Consider the following 13,728-nt stretch of genomic DNA (forward strand, 5'->3'; position numbering starts at 1 on the left):
ATACAGCAAAGTGATTCAGTTTTATATACACACACACACACACACACACACACACACACATTCTTTTTTATATTCTTTTCCATTATGGTTTCTCACAGGGTATTGAATATACTTCCCCGTGCTATAGGGTGGGACCTTGTTGTTCAGATTCACTTTTTAATTCAAATATTTCAAAAGATCCAAAAGTCTGTTTGGTATGAGGACTGAATACTACAGTAAAAGTGATTCTTTTTAGGTTAATTAAAAACTTAACAATGTAAAGGCCATAAATCTAAAAGTGTCTTAAGCTATAAAGTTTACTACAAAAAATAATAATTTAGAGGCCTACTGGGCCTGGCTGAAAAATCATAGAATGAATTTATATTCACTAAGCACCATCACCCCACACTGGAGACCTGTTAAAATGAAGGTGGACATCATAATTTATCTTCTACATTTTCTGGATTTGGGTAATAAGACATTATCCTTAACAACTTCTCAGGCTATTAAGCCAAATAACTGGGTGTTTGCTCTTTGGTTTATGAAACGTGAGTAATGTGTCTGAGATTTTCATTTTTCAGCTGTTATGCAGATACAGTACTAACTGGGTGGGTTGGCAATAAAATATGTTAGAATGTATATTCAAGGGACACCCTGAATGGCTCTTACCAGAAACACAACTAAAATCACACAGAAAAAGGATGGCAAAATAATACTGGGGACTTTCTGTCTCCTGATGATTTCCCAGTCCTGCTGAGGGACTGCAAGAAACACCTTGACTCATCAGGGGCCCACTGGTTACGGCGGGTGGAAGGACAGGAGGAGAAATGTGGGGAACCAGCTTCTGGGCCGGTTTAAGTGCGACAGCAGAGCCCTCCCTGGAGAAAACACCACCTACCTGCCGGGAATAGCCCTTCTCTGTGTTTCCCTGCCCGATAGTGATTTTTCGTAGAAATCGGTCATTTGTATCCATGACTGGAAGAGAAGAGAACAGAGCATCAACAAGCAGGGACTGGCCGCCCAGTGTGTGTCTGGCATTGTTCTGGGTGCTGCAGAGGCAGCAGAGAGCAAGAGATCAGGTCTGGCTTCCCTGAGCTGATGACCCCGTGGGAGGATCACACAAAGGGGTCAAATAAACTAGGGATCACCCAGCTAGCACTAAGTGCCTTCAGGAAACCAAGGAGGGGATATGACGGCGTGTCTCGGGAAGGGGTTTGGGGTGGGGTGCCGTCTTGAACGGGCAGTAAGGAAAAGCATTTCTGAAGGAGTGTCCTTTTTACACTGAAACCTGAGGCACAAGAAGAAGCCAATTAAGCCTCTCTGAAGGTTAAACATTGAACGAACACATGACCCACCACTTCCAGGTATATATCCAATAGAACTGGAAGCAGCTATTGCACACCCATGATCACAGCAGCGTTATTCACAACAGCCAAGAGGTGGAAACAGCGAAGTGTCCACTGACAAATGAATAGATAAACAAAACGTGGTATAGACATACAATGGAATGTTATACAGCCATAAAATGAGTGAACGTTTGATATATTATGATACAACATGGACGGACGTTGAAAACATTATGCATAATGAAATAAACCAGATACAGTATGATTCCACTTGTATGGGGTTCTTAGAATAGGCATATTTATAGAGACAGAGAGTAGAATGGTGATTACCAGGGGCTGAGGGGAGGTGAGGACTTATGATTTAGGGAGTGTTGGAGTTTTTGTTAAGGATGATGAAAAGGTTTGGGGTGTAGTTAGTGGTGATGGTATAACCATCCCAAGCCTTGGCCTATATGCCATTCGTGGCATATATTTAATGCCATGAATTGCATGCTTATGAATGATTAAGATGATATGCTATGTATATTTTACCATATAAAAAACCCCCAAATAAATAAAGTAGTATATGTGGGGGGAGAAGTCAATGATGATTCGAGTAAGTATCAATTCTCTTTACTCTCTTCACTGGCCTGTACGAATTGCACTGATTTACATTTTGTTTGTGAAAACCAAATCTACAATGCCAGAAAGTAAAGCCAGAAGGACATAGACTTCACTAATAATTTATACCGCATCAAATAGCAAGCCGTCCACACTGACAACTTAGATCCAATTTACTAAACGTTTAATATGGCTCTGACAAAAATGGTGGCGGGAATTGTGTATTTGGGGATTACAAGCATCCTTAGGATGAAATTGTGACTGTTTTCTTCCACACACAAAGCACGACCAGACCTGCCAACCTTGCCTGCCTCTGTAGCTCCCTGACTCACTGCCGGCCTCTTTCTCTACGTACAGTACTCTCCTCTCGGGACTTCCCTGGTGGCGCAGTGGTTAAGAATCCGCCTGCCAATGTAGGGGACACGGGTTCAATCCCTGGTCTGGGAAGATCCCACATGCCTGCAGAGCAGCTAAGCCCGGGGGCCGACACAACTACTGAGCCCACATGCCACAACTACTGAAGCCCATGCGCCTAGAGCCCGTGCTCCGCAACAAGAGAAGCCACCGCAATGAGAAGCCTGCGCACCGCAACGAAGAGCAGCCCCTGCTTGCCGCAACTAGAGAAAGCCCGTGCGCAGCAACGAAGACCTGACGCAGCCAAAAAAACCCCCAAAAAACAAAAACAAACAAACCCTCTCCTTTCTCTCACACATACATATATACATTCACATTACCGCACACCCATACGGGCACCCAGGCAACCCTCCTCAAGCACACAGAAACCTCTCTATGACTTTAAGGCATAAGCAGAGGGCATACAGAGAAAGGAATGCCTCTCACTATTACCACTAGCTAGTACTTTATTCCCAAGACCAATGGTGCAGAATCATATAAAGTAAAAATATTTCCTACTCTCATGTGTAGTATACACAATCCTAATGTGATCTTTTTATTGGAATTTCAGCTGGTTTTTATTTAGCAAAGAAAACACAAACAAGAACCACCCCCCCCCCAAAAAACTTAGTAAGATCAACTATAATCAGTGGCATCAGAAGGCCACCTGTGCGCTTATTAGCACAGCCCTGGTAGAACAGGGCGTCTCACCAGGCTTTTGATGTCCATGGAAAGACATGTGTGAAATGACAGTGATACATAAGAGAAATGTGAAGATTAAATTCTGATACACAAGAAAGATGGATACCAGAACGTAACGCTAAGTTACTGATACGGAATTCCTGCCCTCTAAGTGATAGAGCTAAAGATGGAATGAGAAACGTACTTATTCATTTCAGGGCTATTTACTGAGGGCCAACTTTGTGGCAGGTCCTGTGCGAGCTGTACAGGGATACAAAGACGGACAAGGCATCATTCTCTGATGGAAGGCACTCACTGGCAAGGGGAGAGATGGAGAGTGCAGGTAGGCATGGAGGGGGGACCCTGCAGAGGGGAGAGATCTGGTTTTTCACTCTTTACCCTAGACAGTCCCTCTGTTTTGAGGAGCATCCAGAGTGTGCCTAGTGGCTTGTTAAAACCACCAGCACCAGCTCAGGGACTGGGAAATACAGGGTAGGACATCGAGGCTAGGCCCACTACTTTGGCTTTGGCAGAAGAACTGTACCGATTCCCTGCAAGGCTGTAGGGGAGTGCTGGGAACTAGTAACTGGATGTCAGTTCCCCGGAGACTGAGGCTTCTTGGTCCTCGGTCTAACGGCCTGTGAGGCCCCAGGGGTTCTGACACTCAGAAAAGCAGGGTTCACTTCCTTCGAGGAACAATAAAATGACTTGATGTCCACTGTTTCTTCTGCTTATACTATGTGTTTCTGGAATAGTCTATCGGCTCCCAGTTCCACCCTGTTACCAGGCACTTATGAGGCCTTCAAGCTAGTGACAGGAAGCATAGGAGAAAACAACCACGAGTTAAATTTCTTACAAAGGATAAAAGGGAAGAGGCGAGCATTAAATATGCGACATCTATGGTCTCAGAAGAGTTTTTTAGCCCCATGTGGTCACTGAGTGTCCCCTCTCTAGTTATCAAATTATAAAACCATCTAATCTCACCCAAAGGCTGTACTCTTTCTAGCTCTAAGCCAATATTGTCTTTAAAAAAAAGAACAACAACAAAAAAATCTTACTATTAAATGACCTCAATCTATTTGATGGAGAGTCCTATTTCTTTTTTTTTTATTTATTTATGGCTGTGTTGGGTCTTCGTTTTTCTGTGCGAGGGCTTTCTCTAGTTGCGGCGAGCGGGGGCCACTCTTCATCGCGGTGCACAGGCCTCTCACTATCGCGGCCTCTCTTGTTGTGGAGCACAGGCTCCAGACGCGCAGGCTCAGTAGTTGTGGCTCACGGGCCCAGTTGCTCTGCAGCATGTGGGATCTTCCCAGACCAGGGCTCGAACCCGTGTCCCCTGCATTGGCAGGCAGAGTCTCAACCACTGCGCCACCAGGGAAGCCCAGTCCTATTTCTTATATTAATTCATGGGAATAAGAGCCAAACTAGCTATCAAATGTCATTCCAAGCTCCTCTGACCTAGGTGGCTTGTCTATAGCAATAATTAGCACTTTAGTGCCCTAAACAACAATACAATTCTAGTATTTATCTGGAGTAATTTTTTAACTTATCACTCACATTAAAAGTGATTTGCAACCATGGTATGCTTCACTCCTTTCATGCTTCTTGGGGAGAAAGCAATCTGCAAGGTGGCCCTGGGTACATATGAGGGATTGTGTAGCCCTTCTTTTTCCAAGACCCACTGGATGAATCGTGGCCCTATTTCTGGTGGCTGCCTCAGCTGGAGCCACAATGCAGATGCGGAAGAACGCCCCTTGTGTAAAAATTCTTTTTGAGCATATCCCCATGCTAGGTTTAATATACACTGATTTCCAGGGCTTCCCTGGTGGTACAGTGGTTAAGAATCTGCCTGCCAATGCAGGGGACACGGGTTCGAGCCCTGGTCTAGGAAGATCCCACATGCCACGGAGCAACTAAGCCTGTGCACCACAACCACTGAGCCTGCACTCTAGAGCCTGCGAGTCACAGCTACTGAAGCCCGTGCGCCTAGAACCCATGCTCCGCAACAAGAGAAGCCACCGCAATGAGAAGCCGACACACCACAATGAAGAGTAGCTCCTGCTCGCTGCAACTGGAGAAAGCCCGTGCGCAGCAACGAAGACCCAAGGCAGACAAAAATAAATAAATTAAATAAATAAATTTAAAAAAAATACACTGATTTCCACCTGCATTAATTTTTTGTTCACAAAAATGTTTTAAAGAGTAACACAAACTCACAAATGCCTTGAAAAAGCTGACTATGCATTTCAGATATAATGGTATAGTAATAATTAATCCTAGTTATAGAAAAAAGTTAGGACTTCCCTGGTGGTGCAGTGGTTAAGAATCCACCTGCCAATGCAGGGGACACCGGTTCGAGCCCTAGTCAGGGAAGATCCCACATGCCGCGGAGCAACTAAGTCCGTGCGCCGCAGCTACTAAGCCTGTGGTCTAGAGCCCACGAGCCACAACTACTGAGCCGGCATGCCTAGAGCCCGTGCTCCGCAACAAGAGAAGCCACCGCAACTAGAAGCCCGTGCACCGCAACAATCAGTAGCCCCTGCTTGCCGCAACTAGAGAAAGCCCCTGCACAGCAATGAAGACCCAATGCGGCCGAAAAAAAAAAATATAAAAAGAAAGAAAAGGTAGTAGACTTTCCAATAAAATGCTGAACATATTCATATCGGTAATTAAAAATAATGTTGGTCTGTTCAATAATAGAGGCGTGCTTCAGTAAGCTGCGGTTCATCCATCCACAAAAGACTTTTCCGGAATCATTTAAAATGACCATTACCACAAATCACTAACAAATCGGAACATGCTTATTATGATATAAATGAAACTCGTAGGATATAAAATCTACACCTCTAATTATAATTCAAATTATACACAAAACAGATACACAAAAAAAGTTTGAGTGGTAGTTTTATTAGTACAGTAAGATGTTTCTGATTCTTCTTAGATATTTCCAAAATCTGTATAATGTTACCACTTTTATAATTAAAAAAAAAAAAATCTTCAAAAGTTTGTAAAGAGATTTTACTCTCCTTTAGGAGTTTGAGAGACACACATACACAGAAAAACTGCTTCACACAACTAATACCACAGTGGCATCTGTGATCATCTGGGTGGCACTTCAGGGTTTGGAAAGTATTCTCATGTCGCAGTAGAGCCGCGCAAGGGAAAGGCTGCTATTATGACTCCATTTAAAGATGAGGATGGCCTCCCTGGTGGCGCAGTGAATGAGAATCTGCCTGCTAATGCAGGGGACACGGGTTCGAGCCCTGGTCTGGGAAGATCCCACATGCCGCAGAGCAACTGGGCACGTGAGCCACAACTACTGAGCCTGTGCGTCTGGAGCCTGTGCTCCGCAACAAGAGAGGCCGCGATAGTGAGAGGCCCGCGCACCGTGATGAAGAGTGGCCCCCGCTTGTCGCAGCTAGAGGAAGCCCTTGCACAGAAACGAAGACCCAACACAGCCATAAATAAATAAATAAATTAATTAATTAAAAAAAAAAAAAGATGAGGAAAGTAAGTCATTTGTCCACAGCTGCATGGCTCGTAAATGGCAGAGCCACAATTGGTTCCCTGGTCTTTGCTTCCCCACCTCACTAAATTCTTAGTGAACAGGGTGAATGGATTCCCAGGAGGGAAGTTTCGTGGATCGAGGGGGCCTGAGGTGTGTCTGGGAAGGCAGACATGGAGATGAGGTGGAGCAGGGGCGGGCAGAGGGACAAAGCAGACAGGAAGCAAAGGTATGTGGGGCCTTATGGTGGTGGTCCTGAAGGCCATGCTATGTGATGGCGATTCTACCATCCAGGCTGGAGGCTTCTGAGCGAGGAGGTGACAAGACATCTCTCTCTACACTATGAACCTACAGAATTGGGGGTTGGAAATGGAAGCAAGAAAATGTGTTGAAAGGTAACTGCAGTGTAGAGAATGGACTTGAGGACATGGGGAGGGGGAAGGGTAAGCTGGGATGAAGTGAGAGAGTGGCATGGACATATATACACTACCAAACGTAAAATAGATAGCTAGTGGGGAGCAGCTGCATAGCAGAGGGAAATCAGCTCGGTGCTCTGTGTCCATCTAGAGGGGTGGGATAGGGAGGGTGGGAGGGAGACGCCAGAGGGAGGGGATATGGGGATATATGTATATGTGTAGCTGATTCACTTTGTTATACAGCAGAAACTAACACACCATTGTAAAGCTATTATACTCCAATAGAGATGTTAAAAAAAAAAAAAGGTAACTGTAATAAATCAAGCATATAATAAAAATGTTCTGGAAGTGTGGAGAAATGGGGAAAGGTTGAGGGAGAAGAGGTCTGAGAAGAACAACACAGGAAGGATCAGGAATACACACCATCGATTAGGAAACAAGATGGTGGAGTAGAAGGACATGCTCTCACTCCCTCTTGCGAGAACACCAGAATCACAACTAGCTGCTGGACAATCATCGACAGGAAGACACTGGAACTCACCAAAAAAGATACCCCACATCCAAAGACAAAGGAGAAGCCACAGTGAGACGGCAGGAGGGACGCAATCACAGTAAAATCAAATCCCATAACTGCTGGGTGGGTGACTCACAGACTGGAGAACACTTATACCACAGAAGTCCATCCACTGGAGTGAAGGTTCTGAGCCCCATGTCAGGCTTCCCAACCTGGGGTCTGGCAATGGGAGGAGGAATTCCTAGAGAATCAGATTTTGAAGGCTAGTGGGATTTGATTGCAGGACTTTGACAGGACTGGGGGAAACAGAGACTCCACTCTTGGAGGGCACACCCAAAGTACTGTGCACATTGGGACCCAGGGGAAGGAGCAGTGACCCCAGGGGAGACTGAACCAGACCTTCTCTAAGTGGGAAACACAAGAGAAGAAAAGGACCTACAAAAACAAACCCAAAACAATTAAGAAAATGGTCATAGGAACATACATATCGATAATTACCTTAAACGTGAATGGATTAAATGCTCCAACCAAAAGACACAGGCTTGCTGGATGGATACAAAAACAAGACCCATATATATGCTGTCTACAAGAGACCCACTTCAGACCTAGGGACACATACAGACTGAAAGTGAGGGGATGGAAAAAGATATTCCATGCAAATGGAAATCAAAAGAAAGCTGGAGTAGCAATACTCATATCAGATAAAATAGACTTTAAAATAAAGAATGTTACAAGAGACAAGGAAGGACACTACATAATGATCAAGGGATCAATCCAAGAAGAAGATATAACAATTATAGATATATATGCACCCAACATAGGAGCACCTCAATACATAAGGCAACTGCTAACAGCTATAAAAGAGGAAATCGACAGTAACACAATAGTGGGGGACTTTAACACCTCACTTACACCAATGGACAGATCATCCAAAATGAAAATAAATAAGGAAACAGAAGCTTTAAATGACACAATAGACCAGATAGATTTAATTGATCTTTATAGGACATTCCACCCAAAAACAGCAGATTACACTTTCTTCTCAAATGCGCACGGAACATTCTCCAGGATAGATCACATCTTGGGTCACAAATCAAGCCTCAGTCAATTTAAGAAAATTGAAATCATATCCAGCATCTTTTCTGACCACAACGCTATGAGATTAGAAATGAATTACAGGGGAAAAAACGTAAAAAACACAAACACATGGAGGTTAAACAATACGTTAATAAATAACCAAGAGATCACTGAAGAAGTCAAAGAGGAAATCAAAAAATACCTAGAGACAAATAACATTGAAAACACGACAATCCAAAACCTATGGGATGCAGCAAAAGCAGTTCTAAGCAGGAAGTTTATAGCTATACAAGCCTACCTCAAGAAACAAGAAAAGTCTCAAATAAATAATCTAATCTTACACCTAAAGGAACTAGAGAAAGAAGAACAAACAAAACCCAAAGTTAGCAGAAGGAAAGAAATCATAAAGATCAGGCAGAAATAAATGAAATAGAAACAGAAAACAATAGCAAGGATCAATAAAACTAAAAGCTGGTTCTTTGAGAAAATAAACAAAATTGATGAACCATTAGCCAGACTCACCAAGAAAAAGAGGGAGAGGACTCAAAACAATACAATTAGAAATGAAAAAGGAGAAGTTACAACAGACACTGCAGAAATACAAAGCATCATAAGAGACGAGTACAAGCAACTCTTTGCCAATAAAACGGACAACCTGGAAGAAATGGACAAATTCTTAGAAAGGTATAACCTCTCAAGACTGAACCAGGAAGAAACAGAAAATATGAACAGACCAATTACAAGTAACAAAATTGAAACTGTGATTAAAAATCTTCCAACAAACAAAAGCCCAGGACCAGATGGCTTCACAGGTGAATTCTATCAAACATTTAGAGAAGAGCTAACACCCATCCTTCTCAAACTCCTCCAAAAAATTGCAGAGGAAGGAACACTCCCAAACTCATTCTATGAGACCACCATTACCCCGATACCAAAACCAGACAAAGATACTACAAAAAAAGAAAATTACAGACCAATATCACTGACGAATATAGATGCAAAAATCCTCAACAAAATACTAGGAAACAGAATCCAACAACACATTCAAAGGATCATACACTATGATCAAGTGGGATTTAACCCAGGGATGCAAGGATTCCTCAATATGAGCAAATCAACCAATGTGATACGCCATATTAACAAACTGAAGAATAAAAACCATATGATCATCTCAATAGATGCAGAAAAAGCTTCTGACAAAATTCAACACCCATTTATGATATAAAACTCTCCAGAAAGTGGGCATAGAGGGAACCTACCTCGACATAATAAAGGCCATATATGACAACCCCACAGCAAACATCATTCTCAATGGTGAAAAACTGAAAGCATTTCCTCTAAGATCAGGAACAAGACAAGGATGTCCCCTTGCACCACTATTATTCAACATAGTTTTGGAAGTCCTAGCCATGGCAATCAGAGAAGAAAAAGAAATAAAGGAATCCAAATTGGAAAAGAAAAAGTAAAACTCTCACTGTTTGCAGATGACATGATACTATACATAGAGAATCCTAAAGATGCCATTAGAAAACTACTAGAGCTAATCAATGAATTTGGTAAAGTTGCAGGATACAAAATTAATGCACAGAAATCTCTTGCATTCCTATACACTAATGATGAAAAATCTGAAAGAGAAATTATGGAAACACTCCCATTTACCGTTGCAACAAAAAGAATAAAATACCTAGGAAAAAACCTATCTAGGGAGACAATACACCTGTATGTAGAAAACTATAAGACACTGATGAAAGAAATTAAAGATGATACCAACAGATGGAGAGATATACTATGTTCTTGGATTGGAAGAATCAATACTGTGAAAATGACTATACTACTCAAAGCAATCTACAGAGTCAATGCAATCCCTATGAAATTACCAATGGCATTTTTTATGGAACTAGAACAAAAAAATCTTAAAATTTGTATGGAGACACAAAAGACCCCGAATAGCCAAAGCAGTCTTGAGGGAAAAAAATGGAGCTGGAGGAATCAGACTCCCTGACTTCAGACTATACTACAAAGCTACAGTAATCAAGACAATATGGTACTGGCACAAAAACAGAAACATAGATCAATGGAACAAGATAGAAAGCCCAGAGGTAAACCCACGCACCTATGGTCAACTAATCTATGACAAAGGAGGCAAGGATATACAATGGAGAAAAGACAGTCTCTTCAATAAGTGGTGCTGGGAAAACTGGACAGCTACATGTAAAAGAATGAAATTAGAACACTCTCTAACACCATACACAAAAATAAACTCAAAATGGATTAGAGACCTAAATGGAAGACCGGACACTATAAAACTCGTAGCGAAAAACATAGGAAGAACACTCTTTGACATAAATCACAACAAGATCTTTTTTGATCCACCTCCTAGAGTAATGGAAATAAAAACAAAAATAAACAAATGGGACCTAATGAAACTTCAAAGCTTTTGCACAGCAAAGGAAACCATAAACAAGACGAAAAGACAACCCTCAGAATGGGAGAAAATATTTGCAAACAAATCAATGGACAAAGGATTAATCTCCAAAATATATAAACAGCTCTTGCAGCTCAATATTAAAAAAACAAACAACCCAATCCAAAAATGGGCAGAAGACCTAAATAGACATTTCTCCAAAGACATACAGATGGTCAAGAAGCACATGAAAAGCTGCTCAACATCACTAATTATTAGAGAAATGCAAATCAAAACTACAATGAGGTATCACCTCACACCAGTTAGAATGGGAATCATCAGAAAATCTACAAACAACAAATGCTGGAGAGGGTGTGGAGAAAAGGGGACCCTCTTGCACTGTTGGTGGGAATGTAAATTGATACAGCCACTATGGAGAACAGTATGGAGGTTCCTTAAAAAACTAAAAATAGAATTACCATATGACCCAGCAATCCCACTACTGGGCATATACCCAGAGAAAACCATAATTCAAAAAGACTCATGCACCCCAATGTTCATTGCAGCACTATTTACAATAGCCAGGTCATGGAAGCAACCTAAATGCCCATCGACAGATGAATGGATAAAGAAGATGTGGTACATATATACAATGGAATATTACTCAGTCATAAAAAGGAACGAAATTGGGTCATTTGTAGAGATGTGGATGGACATAGAGACTGTCATACAGAGTGAAGTAAGTCAGAAAGAGAAAAACAAATATTGTATATTAACGCGTATATGTGGAACCTAGAAAAATGGTACAGATGAACCCGTTTGCAGGGCAGAAATAGAGACACAGATGTAGAGAACAAATGCATGGACACCAAGGGGGGAAAGCAGCGGTGGGTGGGGGTGGTGGTGTGATGAACTGGGCGATTGGGATTGACATGTATACAGTGATGTGTATAAAATTGATGACTAATAAGGACCTGCTGTATAAAAAAATAAATAAAATAAAATTCAAAAAATAAAAAAAAGTTGGAAAAAACCTTGTCATAGTTGGTACTAAAGTAATAGTAGCTGTGATTTAATTCTAAAAATTTTAAAAAAATTAAAAAAAATAAAAAGGAATACACACCATCTAACTCTTCGGTAGGTTTTATCAAGTGCTATTACCACATGCCTGTAATTATATATTACCGCCTCCATTTCCATCTCCAAGAAACCGGGGCCCAGAACAGGTATGTGACTGGCTGAGGGGGAGACACCCACTCAACGCTCCTGACTCCACATTTAGTGCTTTTCCCCACTATCCCACCCCTGTGGAGGGCAGTGCGGGAGAAGTGAGGGGCGTCACAGCCAAGAGGAAAACAGGGAGGTCAGGACAGATGTCCCTCTACCCCACATTTGAAGTGCTGAAGGGGATTCTAGTAAGTGGCTGGAAGCACTAGACTCAGAGAAAAGATTCTGCACTGAAAATACAAATTTCTAAGCTGCTTAGAGCTAGTGGTGAGGAAGAGAGGAAGAAATTAGAATGGCCGATACAGAGGGCAGCAGAACAATTAAGGGGAGAGACACAGACATTTTTACCCCCAAAGAGAATACAGGAGGCCAGAGAAGAGACAGGAAAAAAGTAATTTTCCTTGGAAATCTGGAAGAGATGGGGTGAATGGGATGAGCTAAGGGTACAGCTTTTTCTCCTAAATAGGAGGCAAGGATGAGAGAAGAGGCTGGTAAAATAAGTGACCGAAATAAATGGAGGGATTATGTAACACAAGCTAGGAAGACAGTGGGAAGAAATACAATTGTGCGTTTATGAAGCGCTCCAGCTGGAAGACATGTCACCCTCCCCATCTAGCCACCAGCACCTACCTCTCTGCCACGTGATGGTGGAGGGGTCAATGTCAAGACGGGCAAATTTCCTCATTTCCTCTTCTGTCAGAGCACTTGGATCAGTTTTATTTATTCCCAGTTTCTAATGATTAAGAAGAACAAAATATGTTTTAGAAGGAATAAAAAGCAAGATGGAACCAAATTATCCCTCTACTTTTACCTTCTCCATGACTAGTAAAGCCTTTTTAAAAACTAAGCTGAACTTCAAGTAAATGGTAGGTTAGTCCAACTCATAAATGAATGAGTCCAAACACCTCCTAAAATGGGAGACACAGATATTTGTAATAATACACCCTTCGAATAACAGGTGACAGTACACAAAGAATAAGTGCCGTATTGTCTGTCATGGCCTGAGGCTCTCTACATGGTCACCACGTGCCGTGCACAGAAGGGGCATAAAACTTCCATCTAACTGATGCTCCAGTTCACTAGTTGTTCTTTTCAGATACAAATACCAATAAATTTTTTTTTAACAATTTCCTCTTTTATTTATTTATTTTCTTTTTATTTTTGGCTGTGTTGGGTCTTCGTTGCTATGCGCAGGCTTTCTCTAGTTGTGGCGAGCGGGGGCTACTCTTCGTTGCGGTGCGCGGGCTTCTCGTTGCAGTGGCTTCTCTTGTTGTGGAGAATGGGCTCTAGGCGCGTGGGCTTCAGTAGGTGTGGCACGCGGGCTCAGTAGTTGTGGCTCGCAGGCTCTAGAGGGCAGGCTCAGTAGTTGTGGCTTGCGGGCTCTAGAGCGCAGGCCCAGTAGTTGTGGCACACGGGCTTCGCTGCTCCAAGGCATGTGGGATCTTCCCGGACCAGGGATCGAACCTGTATCCCTTGCACTGGCAGGCAGATTCTTAACCACTGTGCCACCAGGGAAGTCCCTACCAATAATTTAAGTAACGATTATGTCTACGTTTTCAAGTTATTTCTAATTCCACAAGAAAAAA

At 42.4% G+C, this 13,728-nt stretch overlaps 1 protein-coding gene across 12 annotated transcripts in view; it reads right to left on the bottom strand.

Moving 5' to 3' along the window:
• The window catches only part of MTHFD1L (methylenetetrahydrofolate dehydrogenase (NADP+ dependent) 1 like), a 212,569-nt gene that overhangs the window by 136,029 nt on the left and 62,812 nt on the right, over positions 1 to 13,728 (bottom strand). For all 12 annotated transcript variants that reach the window (XR_014267280.1, XR_014267281.1, XM_082474543.1 and 9 more), the window contains exons 16-17: positions 12,773 to 12,875; positions 878 to 954 (exon numbers count right to left, since the gene is read on the bottom strand). Coding sequence is in view for 10 of the 12 variants with exons in the window: in XM_082474543.1 (XP_082330669.1) it covers positions 878 to 954; positions 12,773 to 12,875 (180 nt within the window). In the remaining 2 variants the exon portion in view is untranslated. The remainder of the gene's footprint in view (positions 1 to 877; positions 955 to 12,772; positions 12,876 to 13,728) is intronic.

Source organism: Balaenoptera physalus, assembly GCF_965194825.1.
Source record: "Balaenoptera physalus genome assembly, chromosome: 9".
NCBI classification, from domain to species: Eukaryota; Metazoa; Chordata; class Mammalia; order Artiodactyla; family Balaenopteridae; genus Balaenoptera; species Balaenoptera physalus.